A 23017-nucleotide genomic window follows, 5' to 3' on the forward strand; every position below is an offset into this window, starting at 1 on the left:
AATTTATCATATTTCAATGTGTTTTCAGATAATTTCTTTTTTATTCCTACATGTAAAAATTCTGTGTAAATTTCAAAAGATTTTAAAAATATTTTTGATAAGAGTTTGTATACATTTAGTATTATAAAGCTTTGAATGATGGGGACTATATAACTAACCACATTATTAGTCATCATCAATAAATACACATCTGCTTATGATCAATTATAGAAAAGTATTTCCTTTTTCAATGATCTGTAAAACTTATATACATAAGTGTAAGTATTTTTTGTGCCATTAAATAAAATGATAAGATACAAGTTGGAACTTTTTATAGTCCAAAGTTAAAATGTCAAATATTTGGATCAAAAAGCGCATAGCCAAGTGAACTTTTAAATACTTGTGGAGGAGGTTTTAATTGATTTGAATGTGCTTGTGCTGACTGGGTGTTGGCTATTAACTCGAAGGTGTTGATTTAATCATCCTATCAAAATAATTTAAGAAGATGCTGTCCATGTTAAAAATAAGGTAATGTATTTACTCTATACATACTTTTACCGTAAATGTTAGGGTTATATTCACGGTCTCTAGTTTCCACAGATTTACAAAATGTGCAATTTGGGGGGTGGGGTTCTGTTTTATTGACAGAAAGGTGGTCTCAAGACAGGTTCTGCTATTTTATCAGATGGAATGATTCAACAAGACAGATTCTGCTGTACTGACACAAGGAGTATAGTCTTTCAAGACAGGCTTGACTGGGTAGGGTTGAGGTAAAGTTTCCTAAGACAGTTTCTTCAGTATAGGGTAGAGGTATGGTCTTTAAGACAGGTTCTGCTTTATTGAAAAAAGCATTGTCTTTCAAGATAAGTTCTATTTCATTGGCTTGCGTGGTCTCTTAAGCCAGGTACTAAACAGGATCGGGGATGGTATCTGAGGAGATGTTTTATGATGTTGTCCTGTCACTCGACGATTCTGTGTGCATCATAGGGGGTAGTGGACAGACGTGGACAGACAAGGACATCACTTCTGTACCTCCAGTATGGTCTGTGTGTATCACCATCATAGGGGGTAGTGGACAGACCAGGACATCACTTCTGTACCTCCAGTGGGGTCTGTGTGTATCGCCATCATAGGGGGTAGTGGACAGACAAGGACATCACTTCTGTACCTCCAGTGGGGTCTGTGTGTATCACCATCATAGGGGGTAGTGGACAGACAAGGACATCACTTCTGTACCTCCAGTATGGTCTGTGTGTATCACCATCATAGGGGGGAGTGGACAGACCAGGACATCACTTCTGTACCTCCAGTGGGGTCTGTGTGTATCACCATCATAGGGGGTAGTGGCCAGATGTGGACAGACAAGGACATCACTTCTGCAACTCCTGTGGGGTCTGTGTGTATCACCATCTAAGGGGGTAGCTATATAGTGGCCAGAGGTGGACAGACAAGGACATCACTTCTGCAACTCCTGTGGGGTCTGTGTGTATCACCATCTAAGGGGGTAGTGGCCAGATGTGGACAGACAATGACATCACTTCTGTACCTCCAGTGGGGTCTGTGTGTATCACCATCATAAAGGGTAGTGTCCAGACATGGACAGACAAGGACATCACTTCTGTACCTCCAGTGGAGTCTGTATTGCCATCATAGGGGGGAGTGGCCAGACGTGGACAGACAAGGACATCGCTTCTGTACCTCCAGTGGGGTCTGTGTATCACCATCATAAAGGGTAGTGTCCAGACATGGACAGACACGGACATCACTTCTGTACCTCCAGTGGGGTCTGTGTATCACCATCATAAAGGGTAGTGTCCAGACATGGACAGACAAGGACATCACTTATGTATCTCCAGTGGGGTCTGTGTGGATCACCATCATAGGGGGTAGTGGCCAGACATGGACAGACAAGGACATCACTTATGTATCTCCAGTGGGGTCTGTGTGGATCACCATCATAGGGGGTAGTGGCCAGATGTGGACAGACAATGACATCACTTCTGCACCTCCAGTGGGGTCTGTGTGTATCACCATCATAGGGGGGAGTGGCCAGACAAGGACAAACAAGGACATCACTTCTGTACCTCCAGCGGAGTCTGTATTGCCATTATAGGGGGTAGTGGCCAGACGTGGACAGACAAGGACATCGCTTCTGTACCTCCAGTGGGGTCTGTGTGTACCACCATCATAGGGGGTAGTGGCCAGATGTGGACAGACAATGACATCACTTCTGCACCTCCAGTGGGGTCTGTGTGTATCACCATCATAAAGGGTAGTGGCCAGACAAGGACATCACTTCTGTACCTCAAGCATTGTAATGTAGGCTATCTGCTGATATATACAATGTCTGGCTGATATCTTGTGTACTTATTTCTCCAATCTATCATAATTCTCCAATAATCTGGCTGATAAAGCATGTATAATCTCAATCATACATACAGACCTCATCCATACAACTGTTATCTCATTGATGTCAATATTTCTACTGATAAATTTTACATTATATTCATGCTTTGAATAGTTGTGATTTGTTGTTACATTCCTTTATTCATCTCAGATTCATACTTACGTCTGAAGATTTGTAACATTCCAATAGATTTGTTGAGGAGGTTGGTGTGATGATGCCCTAATCTACGTCCGCAATCACAAGAATGTCGGCTCATCATTCTGAAAATGACACAAATGTACAATCCCTCAGATAAAATGCTTCCATTGAAAATTATGCAAATAAACAATCTCTGCTCATTCAGAACATATATATAGTATCTAACCCATCATGGTGCTGAATGTGTGAAGCATAAATTCCTGAAATGAGTTCATTACTTAATGTACTGATAAAATAATTATCCTGACAAGGACTTGACTTTCTGTAATATGTATGGAAATATGAACAAGTAACCTGTTAACTTTGAACTTGCACAGAAGACATGAAATATGGATACGATGCAACAAATTTTCTGTTGGGTTAAATTGCTGGATAATTAAATCAAATGTTGAAAGTAAAACAAATGGTAATAAAAATCTAATCTAGATTCTTAGCTATTAGTCATTGTGATATATCAGATAGATAGGTTGATACAGACACCCAATATCTAGACAGATTCTAACTTGTTCGTGGATCTTACTTTGACACTGCTATTTAGGGCAGTAGGTGAAGATGGCTATCTTCAGGCATTGTCTATCGTCTGGACCAATAGTCACCTTCAATGTGGCAAAGTCATGCTTATCTGGGTCAATTTGAGGGGGAAAATAACAATAACAATAATATTGAAAGTTATAACGCACTAAAATGCTTTTTTGGGGTGTTTTTTTAGTCCCCCATCTTATAACGTGAGTGGACTTGAGATTTTCACTCAGTCAGTGCGTACTAAAATCATATCTTTTGCCCAAATATTAATTTACAGAGTAATGGCCCTTTTAGCACTGGTTTTCTTGGGTTTATCTCTTTCTCTTGTCACCTACATGTACAATTGCTAGATTTGGGACTTCATAGTGTCACTGAAATCAGATCTCGTTCCAACTGTATACAGAGTTATGGCCCTTGTTTTAATTTTGTACCGAAGTTTGTCCTTAACATTTTAAAATGGTTATTTTGAGCTTTTTCAGACTTTGAACAGGGATGATTTGTTGAAATATTTTAGTGGAGAAAGAAAATTCCTTAAGATTTTGTTTAAAACAGTGCTTCATAGCATACAAACCAGAACCATCAGTCGTATAGCATTCATACATCAGTATAGGTTCAAAGTTTCTTACATCTTTATCATCTGTGCCTGTCATAATTGATAACATATCTTATCTCTTCAGCCAATCAGTACTTAACGTATACCAACCTTAATGAAAACATGTAATGACGTTATTTATACAGATAACGCCGGCTTACATGGTAGTTGTTTTTATTTTTCCATGAATGTTATATCAGTAATATTTTTAAGAAATTTATATTGGATTTTCTATCAGTGCTTTCTCTTTTGTGTTTTCTGAAAAACCGCTACAGTATCTAATCACTTAGACCTGTGATATAGTGGTAAGGAGATTGGTATGCAGTAGAATGGGGATTGTTTTTGTATACAGTTTCAATTTTATGTAGGGAATCATATATATTTAAAATGATATTCTAAATTATCAAACTTGTTATATTAAATTGATCTGACATCTATATATATTTGTTGATAATTCAATAGAAATTGAACTCTTCATTTCCCGTTTAGGGTTGATCGTTACTATATTTAGCTGGTTCCTATTAACTAAGAGTGCATATTGCTATATTAAGCAGATTTCTATAAAGTGATCAAGATCAATATAATATTATGATATCCATTGTCAAATACAGTAATATAACAGTATACACCCGAACCAAACTTTTCGTTTCATTTGTCACCTCGCTTTCTGTCATCAGATTTCAAGGTCATATTTTCCATTTGAGATGAGTCTTAGAATACAAATGGGACAATGTTTTAACCATAAATATGTAATGATTGCGTTCTTTTATAAAGGTGGCAATCTGTTAATATGTGGCCAGTCGTATCGATCGTGATCGGCATTATATATGAATATAAATGCTTGACCTAAACACAAACGTGACCAATCACACGTGCACAAGTATGTTGCAATTAGATTAATTAACAAAGATGATGCATAATTTCCCGTACATCATTAACTTAAGTGATGGTGTTACTAAGACGAGATGACATACGCATCCCCCTTTGTAACTATAGCCACAACACAGGGATTTCTGTAAACTGAAACAAACTTACAAAGTGACAGGTTTTATGAACTGACAACAGACACTTGTATGTTAAACAAGTCAATAAGGAGAACAGATCCGGAGTCTGAATCATACAAAATATGGAGGCTGGAGTACATCCAATCCAGGACCTCGAACAGGACCTCGAACAGGACTAGTGTGGTGAGGGTATCAAGTGTTCTACACCAGTATGTGTATTAAAGATGATGAATCAGAACTTCACTGTCATATTAACTTTCTAGTAATTTGTGTGGTTTTCTGTAAAAGAATTATAAGTGCACTGCTTTTGCGTAATTCGTTTGAACCCAGCATCATGTGTTTGAATCTTTGTAAATTAGGGTTGACAGGAAATCATTGAACAACCTTTGGACCTATACCCAGTCAAAATTACTTTTATGGTAAATGTAAAGCAATATTAAGCTATATAATTATTTTCTTTCTCGGATTGTAGTATATATTTATTTATTTTTCGACAAGAAAAAAATATTACCCGTCTATTTCAATAGTTTGGTGATAATGTATTAGTCATGATTTGAAAATCAATTTATTTTTATCAAGTTCTATCTCTGTAAAATTGAACTTTTCCCCTTGATGTCCTTGCATACAGATATACCTTTTAGCTATATTCTCCTACATTTGTTATTGTAAATGTTTATATATAAAGAGATAACACGTTTATTTTTATCCAAACACATACTTACACAACACCTTCACCTGCCTCATGAATACACGTGTAGTAGGGTGATAAGAGCGTATAATTTGATTGGCTGACACCCACTTGCAGTAAGCCAGGCTCCGCCCCCAGAGAGATAAAGGTCGGTGGTGTATATAGGCACACCGGCTGTGTATCAGGCCTGATTTGAGAACTACCTGTACTGACGAACACATGTGCTACGTTGTTTACCTTTACCACTAAAGATATTGTTTACGTTTCTTTCCAAGTATTAGTTGACTAGCCATTGGGACAAGCCGTCACTGTTATCAGATACAGATCATTGCCCATCAGCTCCTACCTTGTACCAATTGATTTGTTGGTGAATAGCTGGTGTTCTAAACATGACTGGGTTCTTCCAAGTGCGGTGTTAGGGCTGACACGAACAGCAAGCATCTCGACAACAACCAAAAAGGATTCTGGAATCAATTTAATTACTGTATCCAGATTTCAGTTTAGATAGAAGAACAATTATCTGACAGACTTTTATAAATTCAGCTATGTGCTCCATGACAATGTTACTGAGCATGGATACACCCTTATCATCACCAAACCCTGTGTTTCAATATGTGGACATTCAGTCAACGAAGACGACGGAGGTGGACCCTGTATTGTCTGTCTTCAACTGTGTCAAAAACTTCTGGTAAGCGTCTATAGGTACCTTTGTGATATGTGTAGAGAAATTATGTGATGCCCTTGTGACAAAGTTTCCGTGCCTCCCTGGATACGTAATTAATTTATTATAAGTGGCTACCTGTGCAAGATGTTGAATCATTCTGTGATGCAAATTATACTCCTGATAATATTAAGATTTGGCAACACCCTCGCCACACTGGTTAATACCTGTGACACCCTCCATAATTCCTCTCGCAGACAGAAAGGGTACTTTGCCCAAATCAGGGTTTAACCAGGATTAAGTACCAGTATGTGTCAAGGAGGGCCAAGTCATAACCTTCCAGAAATATACAAATCCATTTCATATGTATAACAACAGAATCTTTCCATACATATGCATTGCAGACTAATAAACTTATGATACAAATATATTGCATAATCTGCTTATAATTTAAATGCAGGGTATGAAATTAAGGTGCGTATTAGCCGAATTTTAAAGCCCCAGATATCAACGAGAAAGTTATTTTTATAGTTATGATGTCATGTCGATATTTCAGGGAAGTACTTAGGGGGTTTCCTATACAGACAACGCCTATGATGTGTGATAATAATAAACTTCCTGGTTCACTTGGTCCTCACTATTAATCATGAATGATGTAATAAATTGTATCAATTAATATGTTAAACATTGCAGCGTAAAAAATATTACAAATGAGAAATGAGAATTATTCTTAGCCTAGTGTCATTGTTACCCTCGTAGTCGATACAGTAACACCCTATGTGTATTCACAATGATCTGGTTTTTCTGGTGCGTAGGCTAAGATTTCTCGGTAACATTACATCATCGTTGAATGTATTTTGGTTATCTAGGTTAGTATTATGGGTGTTTATAGATAATACATATCTCAGATACAGGATCTACAGGTTTTGTTTTGGATACAGCTATAAGGGTAGTATCCGCCTACAGGACGGTGTTATCATAATTACTGTAGCCAGTAGGCTAAATATAGTTAACTGGGAGAACTGGGTTTCATCAAGTGTTTGTTTATAATAAAGATATGATTTGTGAGTAACAAGTTTGTGTATGTTGGGGGGGGGGTATAGCTGCTTTATTGAAATGGAAATTCAAAGTGACATTTAGTGAGGAAATATTTTGCATATGATCACATTGAAGAAGAATGAAAAATGTGAACAGAAGAAAAGGTCAAAGATAGAAAATAACAATTTTGAGTTCCATCCCGTGTTTAGATCATTTAGATCAATACGGGAAGAAAGACCAAGCTGTATGTTTGTTTACACTTAAAACACTTCCATACAAGCCAGGAATTCATGTTACACTGCTCATACAATAATCAATAGTAGCCAAGCATGCGACTGCACACACCTGTAGCCAACGGAAAATTGTGGAATGCTCTAGAACGCCAACACCCAAATGTAAACTATACTTATGACGTATGAATAAGTTTGATCCTGACGTAAAACACGGCTTGGGTGTTCAATACTATACACTGTTCGATTAGGACTTTAATAATGACACTGGGGGTATTTTTCCGTCTGCTTTCACACACTGTTCCAACCTGTATCTGGTATTTTTCCACAGTCGCTAATATCAACACCTATACATTTTCACACCTGGCTATACACATGTAATAATACAAATGCTACGGCCGACTTGGTAGTGTCCCTGGTACAGATTGGACACAGAATTAGCGGGGGTGTCAATTCTAAGTCATAGATATTGCCTTTTGTTGTGATTACAATGACACAACAATTGATTTTTGTGTATTCAATGTGGGGGACTAAATATAAAAATTTCGGTCTTAATATTGCCACGGGAGAAATCAATTAAGTAGATTTTCTGTTTGCTGTCACAAGTATAGGGTGATTCTGATGAAGTTAATGTCCTATTCATTGATCTGTGGTACAATCGAACACTGTCAGTACTTAAAGCTGGACGTCTGTATCTATTTACAACTTCTATTCAGATGATTTACAGGCCATTCTGTAATAATGGCCGCTGTGATGGTGTAGCTAGGGAAATATACGGTGTCCGCAGTGATGGTGTAGCTAGGGAAATATAGGGTGTCCACAGTGATGGTGTAGCTAGGGAAATATAGCGTGTCTGAAGTGATGGTGTAGCTAGGGAAATATAGGGTGTCCGCAGTGATGGTGTAGCTAGGGAAATATAGGGTGTCTGCAGTGATGGTGTAGCTAGGGAAATATAGGGTGTCCACAGTGATGGTGTAGCTAGGGAAATATAGGGTGTAGCCCTGAAATACACAATGATGGGGCCGGGATGGACTGTTGACAGGGAAAAAAGAGAAGCTCTAATAAGGGGTAGGGCACTACTTTGGTCCAATACATTATTCATAGCATAGACAAGTCTCCATGTGGTGTACAACTGACATTAATTCTTGGTGCTCATTTTTCTCCAGATACACATGCAGTGACCCATTCTATGTTATACAGTGGTACCTGTCCAATAAATAGGGACTACACTTAGAGGAGATGGAGATGCCCTGTCACCTATTATGAATAGGTGTAAACCTGATTTATTTTGGGAACATTGTCGGAGCATAGTAGAATGATTAATGAGTAACTTCGGTTGTATTATGCACCTGTACAGTATAATTTAGGAAACCTAGGCCAATTATAGTGATGTCTTATATGAATTAATAGTATATCTTAGAACAATGAACGGTGGTCAAGAATTCCTTACCTTCTCTACAGTAGGTCAACAGTTGACCTTAATGGTTACAGTGATTTATAGTATACTATATATAAAACAAGTACGAGGTCATTGTGTGGTCATTCAGGACAATTGGACAGAGTCACCAGGTGTCCGTGCATGTAGCTTGGGATCTTTTGGTTAGAGCATACGCATCTGTCTGAAATCCAAAGGTTCCATGTTTGAACTTGGTATTGACATAGTCATTGGCATTGTACTTCCAGAAATATGTCATTGGCATTGTACTTCCAGAAATATGTATCGGGGTATTTGAGGCACTCGGTTATCTATACATAATATATAAAAACACTCTCAGGTTATATAACACAGGTGGTGATGGAGCTGCAACTGCATTGTTTTCGTTGTTTCCATCTATTAATTAACCATATTTTGTACAAAGTACACATAAAAATAATTTAGAGAATGAAACAAAAAGTATGCATATTGATTTCTTTCTGTGTGAATTCAGAATATGTAAAGCACTGCAACAGCATCAGCAAGCCCCATCACTGACAAACAAAGTTAGTCGATATTTAAATTTATGTTAAATCTGTCTGGCGTACCTGGTTACATAGATGGCTGTGTACCTGTGATCTATTAATGATTGATAGTGGGACACACCTAGCCGTTAACAGGTGATCAGATGTGCAGCAAACCAATGTACTTTGTTTTAAGTTAAATTTTAAAATGATATTTAGGGACACAAATACTGGAGGATTAAACACCCTTGCACAGCTTTCCAATATTTTACGAATGTTGATCAACATTATTTCATCCTGTAAATCAGAATTCCATTATTATTTTGTTGCTTACAAATTTAGTAAATGGAAAAAAATTGCAATGTTCTAAGCTAGCTATTCTGTGAAAACACATTCAGATGTATAAGCTTCCTCAGACAAAGCTCAACACTGGTTGCCTTTATTCAGGGAGGTCTGAGACGTTTTATTTCCCCAAGTGAGCAATAAATGTTATCAGAATTGCAAGCTGCCATCAAGCAATGTGGTAAAAAGATTTTCCGATTGTATATATATATTAAAAACAAACCTACTCAAAAATGCAGATGCTTCCACAGTTAAAAGACAAAATCGTGAAATTGCTCAGTTTTGAAACTGCTTTATTAGCGATGAATAGTTGTATAAATTTACATATTTCAGTCTATGTAATGATTGATATGCTCAAGGTGATTGATGTGCTTGTCTGACTGGAAGTTCAATGTCGTCTGTCATAAAGATGTTTGTCGACACGATAAATATCATTCTGTTGTTCAAAACAAGATAAAGGTTTATTTGAAAAGTTAGATTAGTTTGACCACTGAGTGACCAGCCTTGATACGACACCACGACCTAGACTCACCTTGACCACCAGTAAGTGTGTGGTCAGTGGACATTTCTATGTTGGAAAGGATATCAAGGACGAGTTCAAAAAGTTATCAAACTTGTATGTTCTTAGCTAATAGATAGATCATGATGTTGGTGTTTGGCCCGTAGCAGTCAACAAGTCATTGTGTGTATTAGATCAATCTGACCACTGAGTGACCAGGGTTGATATGAGGTCAGGGCCACCCCTTGACCACATGTACATGTTTGTGGAATGTGTTTGAATGGAGATTGGACTCAGGGTCACTATAGATTTTGAGACACTGTATCTGGCAGATTGCGCTGACAGTCTGAATTAAACCTTGTATTTCAGATACTCATAGGAACAGATGAAAGCTTAAAAGTAAATTAAACTTCAATTCTCAGTTGTACTTCAGGCATAAAGTCTGTTTCACTACCTCGGTTTTAAGGACAATGAAATGTCTGGAAATTTACTGCAGTACACCTTAAGTGCTACTGGAAAAATCACCCTAATGAGGGAGAATTTATCATTACAGCGAACATTAGTAAACATTTTAATATGCTTAGTAATAATGTTAATTGAGAATATGCATTATTCTGGCGAGAGCCAAAAGTTTGACTGGGCAAAACTTACTCGGTATACTGTTGTTGAAATTGATCAAATAATGTCAAGAATCCAGATAGTTAGCCATGAAATAAAATATCAAGTGATTTATTATTGGGTAACTTCTTTGAAGTATTGCAGTATGATTTTACTATGTCAATATTGTGATATATGGCTACAGTGCTACTGACTTGACAAACACTCGACCTGTCATGAAGGTGTAAACTGTAAAGATTCTGTGCAGAAATTATATTAGTGTAAACTGCGATATTCACAATCACGTTGATCATCTTTTTTTGTGCCCTTATATTTTCTTTGTAAAGGGAATTGCACAATACAGATATCTACAGATCATGAATAGCTAGCAGTTTTATGTAATTTATTCAAAATCATGCAGATTTCTTTTAAAATATTTGTTCCTCTTTTGTGCCTCTCTTTTTCAAGCACATTGTGTGGTTCTGGCCCTTCATACATGAACACTGGTACTGGATGGCCAGGGAGTTGGCAGGCAGCTCCTCCTCAGTAAATACATGTAGCCAGTACACAACTGTTGATGTAATGAGAAATTTCCTGTTGTTGTCCTCCTCCCCCTCCCCAACATGTGTGGCGCTGCACAGCGCCTTCTCTAACAACATCTGTGACCTTGACACCAAACCATGGGCGTGCCCACATAATGTATACATTACATTCACACATAGACGACCATGAGAGAATTTATGGGGGGGAAAACACTTCTTTTCAATTGTTTCAATTACATCTAGGTAAATTTTATTCAAATATAAATTATTATTTTATTTTTTTCGCTTAACATATTTTGAAATATGAATATTTTTATAGTTTTTAAAGTTTCAAGATTTCTTAAATCTGATATTTCTTCACAGAAAAGCCGAGTGTTTATGTAACAAAATGTAAGTGATACTGAACTTGCTGCACCTAGACAGGTAAAGATGGAGCAGATCAATAGGTGTTGGACTGGACAAGCTACCCAGTCTGGCTCTAGTCCTTTGGGTTTATAATTTGGTAGAGTATGTGGTAAATAAACATGTAAATGATGTTGCCATTTCATTTTCAATCAGGGAGGTCACAATTTTATCCCATAGACTATTTTTCTGAAGTAACATTCATGAAACTGCAGGGTTCAACAGCACAAAAGTTGGCACAATATCAAATTTTAAATTATAAATGGTGCATGAACTGTTGCTCCTTGTAAATATATATTAAGTTTAAAAGCCAGAAGGTTTTCTTTCAAAATCTCCATGTCAATTGAATTAGATCAATAACCTGTGATGATTTCCTGTAAGGACTTTTATTCCAGGCCATGGTCAATTTTAATACTCTGGTACAATATAATTTCTTGGTCGCATTGGGGTTCAAAGGCCTCTCAAGTGTAACACATAATACTGATCCTGTCGTATTTAATTACTGTATAATATATTCCAAGCACAGTTATGTCAGCATTCAAACTACAATACAGGTCGTATCAATGCCAGAATGAGCTTATTAAACCTTACACACCCTAAACTAGCTGTTCCAACCCTAGATCTTGATCACTCTTCTATATATGGTAGAAAATTGAAACTGCTTGAAAATCTGTATTATTAAGGTCGGATCTAAAGTTATTACATTTTGCAGGTGATATTTTAACCATACTTTTAATGAATGTTTGCATACTACAGTAACTGTTGTACAGACATGGAAAGTCAGTTTGGACATATCACATTGACTTACAGATTTACCAGTAATAAAAGTTAAGAGCTGCAATTATTTTGACTGCAAAAGTTTTAGAGAAGCAATTTGTATTTGGCACAAATTTGTTATAAAGATTGTAAAATAGGTTCATGTCCTGGAAGCGTGCATTAATGTTTGACTGGTTGTGGCGGTTTGAAGGACAAGTGAAGGTAAAGGAGACGGGTTTGGAGGACAGAAGGGAACGGGTGATAACAGACCAAATACAATGTTAGGGTTGTGTTCACTTCACAAGTCTCCCACATGCCAAGCAATGCTACCCTAAACATTTTATCAAATGACCTTTAATGTTCAGCTGGTATACACAAATTTACTACGGTCAAAAACTGCATACAGCTAAAAGTCTCCAGTTTTAGATAATAAAAAGTGTTTACAGGATTTGGTTCAGCACTTTCATAAAATTCTTAGGAAAGAGTGTTATTGTGCATTTTAGATAGATATAACAGAATTGTTCTTGGCCTGCTACTGAAAACTATCGAGTTAATATTCTACCATGTCTAGAAGGCATCCTCCGATCAATCTTCTGTATACTCCTGGGCTGTTTCAAGTAAATAGATCTATTACTTAACTAGCTATTAGATCTGTGTGTCCTGGGTGATATACACTAGATAAGGCTGCACTTGTTGTTTCTGTAAGGTCAAACTAAGGTCCTCCTTAGGTTCACTCCAGTTTATATAGACCCTGGTTTTAAACCCAATAACCATTGTATATTTCCAAGGTCTTTTGACACAAATATATTTACTCAATAAATACCTTTTTGTGTTGGACATGAAAACTTATTGCCTTTCATGTCCAACAAATAAAAGGTATTGTCAATGGACATCGCACACATAAGTACTTAAATCTAAAGACAATATTGTTTTTACGGGAAAGAAATGACATGCAACAATTGAAGCCAATTTATACAGTATGTATATCGTCTCTCTAAAAATTGCTTTTCAAGATTTAAATGTCTGGGGACAGATTTTATTGACCACACTGACCATTGAGATACTGGTCACTAATGACCAGTCGAAATGCCTCTGATTGACCACCACTGCAGCAGATGTTGATTGGTTCAGATTAGTTCCACTTTCCATAACCATTATTGGCAGCAGTTAGCATTGATTAACTGTTGTCCGTCGCAGTATATTTCCACCAGAGGTAAAGGAACGTGTTGGAATATTTGAGAATAAATGGAAAATTATTTCGACAGAACCTGCAGACCTGACATCAGACCGCAACAATTAATTGCTCCTGGTTTCCGCTGAAATAGATGAGAGTTTGGTTTTCATGCATGAATAAAACTGAAGTTATTAACCTTTCTTTGTCGCGCTAGAAGCAAAATTTTCCACACATTCAGTCATTAATTTCCTCGGGAAACTGAATATATCATCTTGGTGTTTTTTTAGAGCAGAGTTGGACATGTGTTGCACGTGAATCATGTATGCTGCACCTTAAAGACATACGTAGAGACGATTGTTTCCCTTAATAGCTGACAGAAAGTAATGTTATGTGGCTGGTCATGTTTATATATTCCAGGTACTAAATCATCTTATATGGCAGTAACGATTAAAATATAATACGCATTTAGCAGACTGCACTGTTTTCTGACTCTTAAAAGCACCTAACTTCTAAAAATATGCACATTCAGCAGCGGGAAGGGTTGCCTTATGCTAAAGGTAAACGGAGCTATACATATTGTACTAGATGTTTGATGAATTTAATGTCTTTATTATACAGGGAAGACAAAGTTAGGATGATATGCATTTAAGTTATTATAAGTTTATGCATTTTGATGAACTCGGTGTCAGATAAGGATGTTGATATAAAGTCTGTGGTGTATATAAATAATCAGTTATGATAGATAGAGCATACACACAAAGTTCAACATGTTGATGTGTCCCAGATAAAGTACATAGACACACCATAATAAGTGACTTGTACATGTTTTCAAGGTCATTATACACTAGATTGTGCCAAGGTCAAGGACACACCAAGTTCAAGGCAGATTGTCTTCTCTTGGTGTTGACAAAGTTTGGCCTGAACCCAGAAGGTCAGTCACTTCAAAAACAGGAATGTACTGTTGATCCTAGACCCATTGCTGAGGTAGCTGACCTGTACAGGACTCTCAGTGTAAACTTAGTGTACATGTCCAAGGCCATCTATAAGCATTAATGGGACTGGTATTGATAGGTTTAGTAGGACACTCGCACAAAAGGGAGGGGGGAGGCTATGGGGGAGGGGGGATATTTACAGTGCATGAACCCTCGTTAGCTGTCTCTTTATTGACAAGGCTCTATTGCTTTCTGTTGTTTTACAGCTCTGTCAGTAATTATTGGTTTTAGTGAGATTTGATTTGATAGGCCTCTGCCTGGTGTTGATCAGATGGAGAAACCTCTGTCCCACTGCCATTAATCCTAATACAGATAGAGCACCAGTTGATTCTTTATAATAAACTCCTTATCATTATCAGCAACAGCAGCTTCCCACCCCACCCAACCCGTTCATCAGAAAGCAAGTAATTAATTGTTGATTTGAAATCTATTATGGTTATACATGTAGGTTTTTTTTCCATGGATGGAGGGATAATTAAGGGACATACACAGAGAAAGGTTAGGGAAGGCATTTGTCAGCTACCATATGTCTTAGCTATCCTTATCAATGGAGAAGGCTGTTGATGACCTTGTACTGTTAAACACATGATGTTATGTAAACAAACCTGTTACATCTCATTCAATAGGAGCTGGATGGGTTACTGACCCCCTGATTACCATTGACCCCTACTTACGGTCAAACACCCTATAGTGGTGTATTACAATAGAGAGGAGGAGGGATCCAGACTAGGGGTCGCTCACCTCTCCAGCCAGGCAGGCCAATTGACCTTGGCCTTGGATTATATTGTTTACACCCAATGATATAAACCCATGCTCCAATGGCCATAGATAGTAACATCGTGCCTGTTACATAGGCAGGTCAGGGTTACACTTATTGACTCTACTGTACTGACTTGTTCACCTTCTGGTAACTTATGTATACTGTTTACACCATAACACATGACACAGCACCCCCCTCCCTCACCCCTCCTCAAATCCTATACAACCAATAGCTAGCTTAAAGTTTGTATTGATATTCAAAATCCAATCAGCTGATACCCACATGCTTAAATATAACAGCTGATCTGTTCAGTAAACACATTCAGGCATTCTTATGTTACATGTTTTAATACTTGTGTATAAGAACTCCACAAAAAAAGCCTTCACGTGATCAAGTCATGGTTTACCATCCAAGGTAACACGTTATATGTTAACCAGTTATTAATCTCCTTAATTGGGTTCAAAGATAAAGCACTGTGCTTGTGACTTTGTCTATAGAACAAAAAATAATAAGTGATGCATAGAAAAATGAAATATTTTTTTTGTATAAGATCAGTTAATTTTAGACATAAAATAACAAAATTGTAGAGTTTTGGATGCAGAACCTTTTTTTTTAATTATTGAGTATTTATTGTCTTGAAAACTTTATTTAAACATTAGGTGGTCTAAGGTTTTTTAAGTGCGTGAACTTGTAAACATGAAGTCCCTATAGCTGCTTCCTACAAAGCACACCATTAAATCAGCCCACAATGGAGAGAAGAGTAATAAATGTATAATTTCATGGCAGTTTTATGTTGTGTTTTGTTCATTGGAAACAATTACAGCATCCTATTGAATCAATTAAGGATGATAATTGCTTTGTAAATGGTAAGGAAAATTAACAAGAGGAAAACATTTTCTGTTATAATGGCCTTTCTATGTATTTGTGTATTGCAGAAATACCTTGAAATGTGGGATTATTTTTATGAGGGGAAACAATATTATCTGTATAGACAGTAATGACTACCTACCTGTACACAGTGCAGGGTGATTTTGAGATGTATTAAACCTGCTATAGAATTCTCCTAAGCAGCACCCGAATGCTTTGGGCCAATTTTAAATGGAAATGTATAACAATTGTGATAGGTTAGCTAGGTAAAGGTGATGGGACCAAAAAGATTGGGGCTTTCAAGTGCAAAGTGTTTTAAGTACACAACCTTGCTATTCCTAGTAGATGCATGCTCTGTAATAGTTATTGAATTATTTCAATCACATAGGTAATGACTTGCCAATTTTGTATTCTAAATCTATTATAAAGAGATAATTGATCAAATTGATGAATTTATTTTAAAATATGAAATTAGGGAATATTAGCTTTTTTGTGCATCCATTATCATTCAACAAGATCCAATATGTTCAATGAAGAAGATGTGCAAGTTGAAACATTTCAGAACATGACTTTTGATAGTGTATTTGTTTAGCATTAAGACCAATCTAAAAAAAAATAAAAAAATTGTTAGCTATTTGTTGCATACTCAATTAACTTGCTTCATCTTTGCGCCACATTTGCCACTTTCACAGCGACAGATCTAGCCTAGAACATGGCCGGTTGGCAGGAAATATGGTCACCTCACATGACCTCCAGTTTCACTGCAGATTATTACGTTTCTTTCCCATTTAGGTGACAAGTGAAGTGCCTAAGGCTTGAGCTACCTTACCATATACAGTAGGGTGATGGACAAGCTGTCGTCTCTTTTACTCACACCTGTCACAAATGTCCACCTGCTCACCAAAATTATTACTTTTATCTTTTTCAGTGGGTCAAGTACGGTCGCCATTGACAACAAGATAGAACAAGCTATGGTAAGTACATCTTGGCACAATCTTCTGGCCTCGCAAATCTTTGCCCCATTTTATTTTGAGTTAACTCCCTTGTCAACCAATTTTCCTCTGAAGGTGTTTTAAACACTACAGCTCTTGAGTAGCTTGTTCAAGTTTTAGTCATCTGCCTTTTGAGTCTGCTTTCTTTTTACTTGGAAACTGGGTTTGAGAATGTTAAACTATTTGAATGACCTATTTTATATTGAGTTATCTCCCTTCTCAATAAATTTTCTTTCAATCCGCCGGACAAAACATTATAACACTTCAGTGTTGTGAAAGTATACTTAAACACTTTATGATGTAAATCTCTATAATATAAGTAGATGAATAACTTACACCTGGAATAGCATGCCTTGAAAAGTTATTGAAGCATTTAGACCTGGTTCATTATAACGATTTTGTTAACTCCGTGTTAACTGTTCGGTATGCATGGTGTAACAGTTGATATGTAGATTGTCAATATATTCATCACAATGTGTCATCCTTGGCTCAGTGCGTACGCATACAGACTTATTTAGGTCACGGAATGTAGGTTGTAGAATACCAGATCCACCAATCAGATCCAGCGTGATTCAGGTAAAAAAAAATCAAAAAGCTGACGGTTATCAGCAATGATTTCAATGACTTCTGTAATTTTGTAGGATCAATATGTTGGTAAGCAGATATAAGTTGGAATATGCAAAATCCATACATATAAGTAGATTATGTTGCTATTGTGCTCTGTTTATTGCATACACTTGAATCAAAAAGTGTCCCAATTTGAGCAAAAAAACATATCTCACAAACGTTTTACTGAAAAAATTGATTACCTTTCATGTTTTATTTTATGCTTATTTTGTTTTTCAAAAAAAATATGTTGCTACAAAGTTTCCTGTTACAGAAATTCATTTTATAATAGGACAGTAAAATTAGCAAAGTACTGAAATACTATAAAATCTGCCATTTGTGTGTGCAACGGAAAGTTTGTTTTAGTATCTTAAACAAAAAGGTCAATTCATGATGCAACTCCATGAAAAGAATAAAGAGTATGCATGCAGATACTTGGTGATAGGGCTCTAAAGGATTTCTGGCTTTGTTCCCTAGATCCCAAGCATGTCTTAAAACTAGGTATATCAGCAATGCCATCTAATCCTGTTGAAAGCTGGATTACCTATATAATGATGCAGTAGTAATTACTGAGAATTATGGCCACTAAAAGTTGCAACCTTGAGCCCCAGACTTGCATCATGTTGTTTTGATATGTGTATATTATCAAACACTAGCTGAGAAGTGGGACCACATGTGCCTGTTTTGATGTTTTCTCTACAATATGGGGGGCGTCTTAACTAGTGGGTTAGGATGTTTATTGGGGGATGAGAATCGTGGACAAGTAAAGCCTGTGAACAAGTCGTTGTCAGCCTGAGTCGTTGTCGCTGACAACGTCAGACATATCAATATGAAACCTATTAGACAATTTTACCATTTTATCTTCCTACATATGGGGCCAATTTTTTAGACGTTTGTCCTAAGAAAAGTTCACCTTCATTATGAGGTCTATTATTTAAATGACATTCAGTGGTTGCATTATTTGTTTACAAAACAAATGTTTGGAGTAAAATCAATGAAACACTGTTGAAGCCTTGTGCAAATTCCTCAGAAATCTTAATTTCAAAGCCGCGTATACAATCATTGGCAAACAAAGTTATAATACGAAAGTAAAATTCACAAGACATCAAGTGTTATCAAAGGCTTGTGTTCGGCTAAAACAGGGGGACAATTTAGACCAATACATATTCAATTCAAATATATAAAAAGTCAACCATATTTCACAAGATATCAACAAGTTTAACAGAATGTACTTCCAATAAGAAATACTGAAAATGCTCTGTTCTGCAGGGAAAAGCTTTTGCTAAAAGTTACCATACTCAGTAAGTATGACAGTGCTGTCAAGCTGGTGAGACAAATAGGACTAATACATTGTGATGAGCTATCAGGGATGATTTAGGCTGACAGCGGGCACCTTGCGCTCTGTCAGGTAGCGATGTACTGCCACAGGTAGTTGATAAGGCAACCACATTCTGTAGCGAGAACCATATGTTTTTGTGTAACATGTGCGCTGTGTGTCTTGTTAGAGAACCTGATCAAGGGTATGTTTGACACAGAAACAGTAAAAACAGCATCACTCATGATGCTAATGGAATAAATATTGTGCACAAGAACTATGGTCAAATTGAACCACATAAGGAGTCGAATACCTCCAAATTCAAGTTAATATTTGAAAGAAATTTTCTTCAAACAAGATTAGAAAAGTTCAGTCCCCATAATTTTATTGTTTTCCTAATTTCCTAGTTAATACAATAACTCAAAGCCTGCACCTTGCATCAAAACTATTCTAAGCTTTAGCAGTGTTTGAAATACAATCAAAAGAGATTCAGACTGTAAAATATCAAAGGGGCGTATATAACAGAAGATGTAATTCCTTGGAGCATCTTGTGGTTTAAAGCTATACATACAATTCAGAAAATACTTGGAGCCATGAATTCCCATTTAGATATCGTTTGTAATCGTAACCCCCAAACATTAAAGTATTTGTTTTCATTACGCTTATCACTTGTGGTTTTGGCAGTGACAACGTAGACTGAGGAAACATCAAGAAAAAACATTGTGGTCTACTTATTAATATACATATGCCCTCTAAAGTATTATCAGTTTAAAACCCACATTTTGTCAATGTTAGAAAAGCTAGGGGGGTGGGGGGGAGATAAAGTCTTGTTTATTTATATAACACAGCTACAAGTTTTTGAGGCCATTAAAACTGCTATCTGTATGTAGCTCATATGTTAAACAAGTTATCTGCGAGTCTATTTTTACAGGGCAAAAGCCACATTACATGTTTCAAATTTGATAACGGTGTAAAAAGTACAGGTATTAGTACAAGTGATATGGATTTTTTTGGTTATAGCTTACTTTTATTTGCAATTGACTATCTGTCAAAAACATTCTTCTACATGTATATGAAGTACACATGCGTCAAACCACAGTGGTTAAGGCGTCTGACATTCTGCTACCACTAGCCTGCCACCACTGGGTCGCGGGTTCGAGACCTACGTGGGGCAGTCACCAGGTACTCCGCCACCAAAATCTGGCACGTCCATAAATGACCATAGCTGTTAATAGGATATAAAATACAAACCAAACCACAGGCCACAATAAACAAATTTGCATAGAACAATTATTTGAATGAAAGATAGAAAATATGTTAAAATAAAACACATCTACTTAATTTCTAATGTTCTGCTGTTTATAACAAATGCTGTTAAGTTGGGTATTTTGTATAAATTATAAATTGTTTCGCAATTTTATATCGTCAAAATCATTAGAACCATAAAAGAATTTCCTTATACAATCATTAACAGAATAATTCAAGTGGGGGGGGGGGGTAACAAAAATCGTGTTTTGTGTTATTTATGTACCCATCTCCAGGGATGATCTGATAACATTATGTAATTTTGATAACACATGTCTGGTGCATCTCTGTATACAACTACAGGTCCCAAACCACTGAGCTAGCTAATCTACTGGCCTGTACTCATTAGCTCTAGAAACAAAATGGACGAAGATTATATCTGTTACTCCGGAGACTACATACTGCGGCTATTTATAGACAGACACAGTGCTCGGTCTGACAAAAATCGGTTGTTGTGATAATTTGCCCGATGATACGTAAAGAAAAAACCTTTTAATCACTGATAATATCAACTCATCCTGTATCGTTGAAGAAAATATCTAGGCCCCAGTTTTACAGTCGACTGATGAAACAAGGCTGCATGTGATGTTGTGGAATCTTATGTGCCATCACAGATCATCATTTTCGATCTCGCAAAAAAAATACACGAAACCACAGAACAGTTTCTTTGGTTACAACCAGGCAAGGGAAAACCTTTTCCTTTTAGAAAAGACGAGCATTTCATCCTCTATTTGAAATGCATCATTTCCAATTTATTGCCTGAAAAAAGTAAAAGTTGTGGCAGAGATTAACAACAAAAAGTTATCTCTGAGGGAGAGTTACTGACAGACAACATGAAAGGTTAGAAATAAAGTTTTTGTTGAAATAGATTTTGCCACAGTTTCAATAAGTAAATGTATACACACACAGTAGAATCATCAGGATCGCCACCTTTGATCCCAGCATAAAGTGTTCGCTGGATTGTGAAACACATGAATGTCTGATACAAACAGTTTAGTGGAGAAAAACTTGTTTCCCTAAAATCAACTGGCTTGATAAATTAGCTTAATATAGTGCACACTGGTTTTCATTGTAATTTATTTTTAATCCCTAGCTGTTTCATCAGTTTTAAGCCATTCTATTATAAGCATTGTAATATGGACTCCAGCTATGGCCAGGGGAAGTGGAAAGCTAAGTGATCTGACATCTGTAAACAAGAGACAAGTGGACGATTGGGTTTACCAATGACAGGCTAATTCACAGTCCGATCAACCCAAATTAGGATTGCCATTAAAATATTTGGCAGAAGATCATCTAGAGCTCAAGTCAATAAAGAACACAGATGGGTTGTGTTGGAAAAGCGACGGGAAAACATTGGAAATAAATTGGGGGAGTTTACCCAGGAGAGATTCATTATAGGGTATTGTTTACTGTGTTAATCGGACCAAAGTAATGTTTATATAGTTCACGGTACGGAGAGAGGGTTCATCCGATCAGTTATTGATGGCGATGGAGGCTGTGAGATGAAAGCCCTTGATGACATCAAAAGTTATGACAATAGTGTTTGTTCTTTATTGATGATGGATGTTGATTAAAACTTCACAACGGGACTAAAAAAATGTTTGTTTCAAAACAAAACAGATTTAAAATGGGAAACTATTATTGGAAAAGCATGGAATTGGTTTAGTTTTAAATAGACATACATTGTTTTGTTACATGGACTCTATGGAGAAATTGTATGATGTTTCACTGACAATCAATGCCTGATGACGATATCAGGATATTGGTGTGTTGTGTAGTCTGTTTCCAGTTATCTTGTTACAATATTGATAGGTCCCATAGTAATTGTTTTTGTACCGAACTAGGCCAGTGTGTTTATGGTAGACATATATGTTCAGTTGCCTATAGACCAATTTGTTTTGGAACCCATTTGTATCTGAGTTGCATACATTTTTTATTGTATGGCCCTTGTTTACTATCACTAGTTCAGTCTTAGCTGGGGAAAATATTTATACTTTTACCTGATGCGGTATACTCAGACAAATTTACCTGTGTGCTAGAATTGGATAGAAATCTCCTATGGCCTGCTTATTATACTCTCCAAATTTCCATCAACACCGTAAACACCCAGTCTCCCTACCACCAAATGAATATTGAACTCTCATAGTCTTTCAGACTGTCTCCAAACCTCAAATCTCTAAGTCTGTTCTCCCTGGAACAGCCAATGTTGCAGCTACTCTATCTGAAAACATCAAATTTTACAGCTTTTCTATCTAGCAACTTTCAACACAAGTTTCCTCAATCTAATCTTCAAGTCTGTCAATATATCCCAACTCTGAACACCAACACCTCCAACCTATTTACCCCCATCCACCAATTTCTATTTCTCAACCCCTCAAACCCCAAACTTCTTGTCTCCAAATCCCAAAACCCTCAACCTGGACATTTTACCTACTATATTTACCATACAAAACCCTCAACCTGGACACTTTACCCTCTATATTTACCATACAAAACCCTCAACCTGGAAACTTTACCCCCTATATTTACCGTACAAAACCCTCAACCTGGACCCTTAACCCCCTATGTTTACTGTACAAAACCCTCAACCTGGACACTTTACCCCCTATAT

General features: G+C 36.8%; 1 protein-coding gene across 2 annotated transcripts in view; it reads left to right on the forward strand.

Annotated features, from left to right (window-relative positions):
- The window catches only part of LOC110453784 (TSC22 domain family protein 1-like), an 85495-nt gene that overhangs the window by 50215 nt on the left and 12263 nt on the right, over positions 1–23017 (forward strand). For both annotated transcript variants that reach the window (XM_021502932.1, XM_021502934.1), the window contains one exon: positions 17117–17162. In XM_021502932.1, coding sequence (XP_021358607.1) covers positions 17117–17162 — 46 coding nt within the window. The remainder of the gene's footprint in view (positions 1–17116; positions 17163–23017) is intronic.

The sequence above is a fragment of the Mizuhopecten yessoensis genome, unplaced genomic scaffold (assembly GCF_002113885.1).
Source record: "Mizuhopecten yessoensis strain PY_sf001 unplaced genomic scaffold, ASM211388v2 scaffold7507, whole genome shotgun sequence".
In the NCBI taxonomy this organism is placed as follows: Eukaryota; Metazoa; Mollusca; class Bivalvia; order Pectinida; family Pectinidae; genus Mizuhopecten; species Mizuhopecten yessoensis.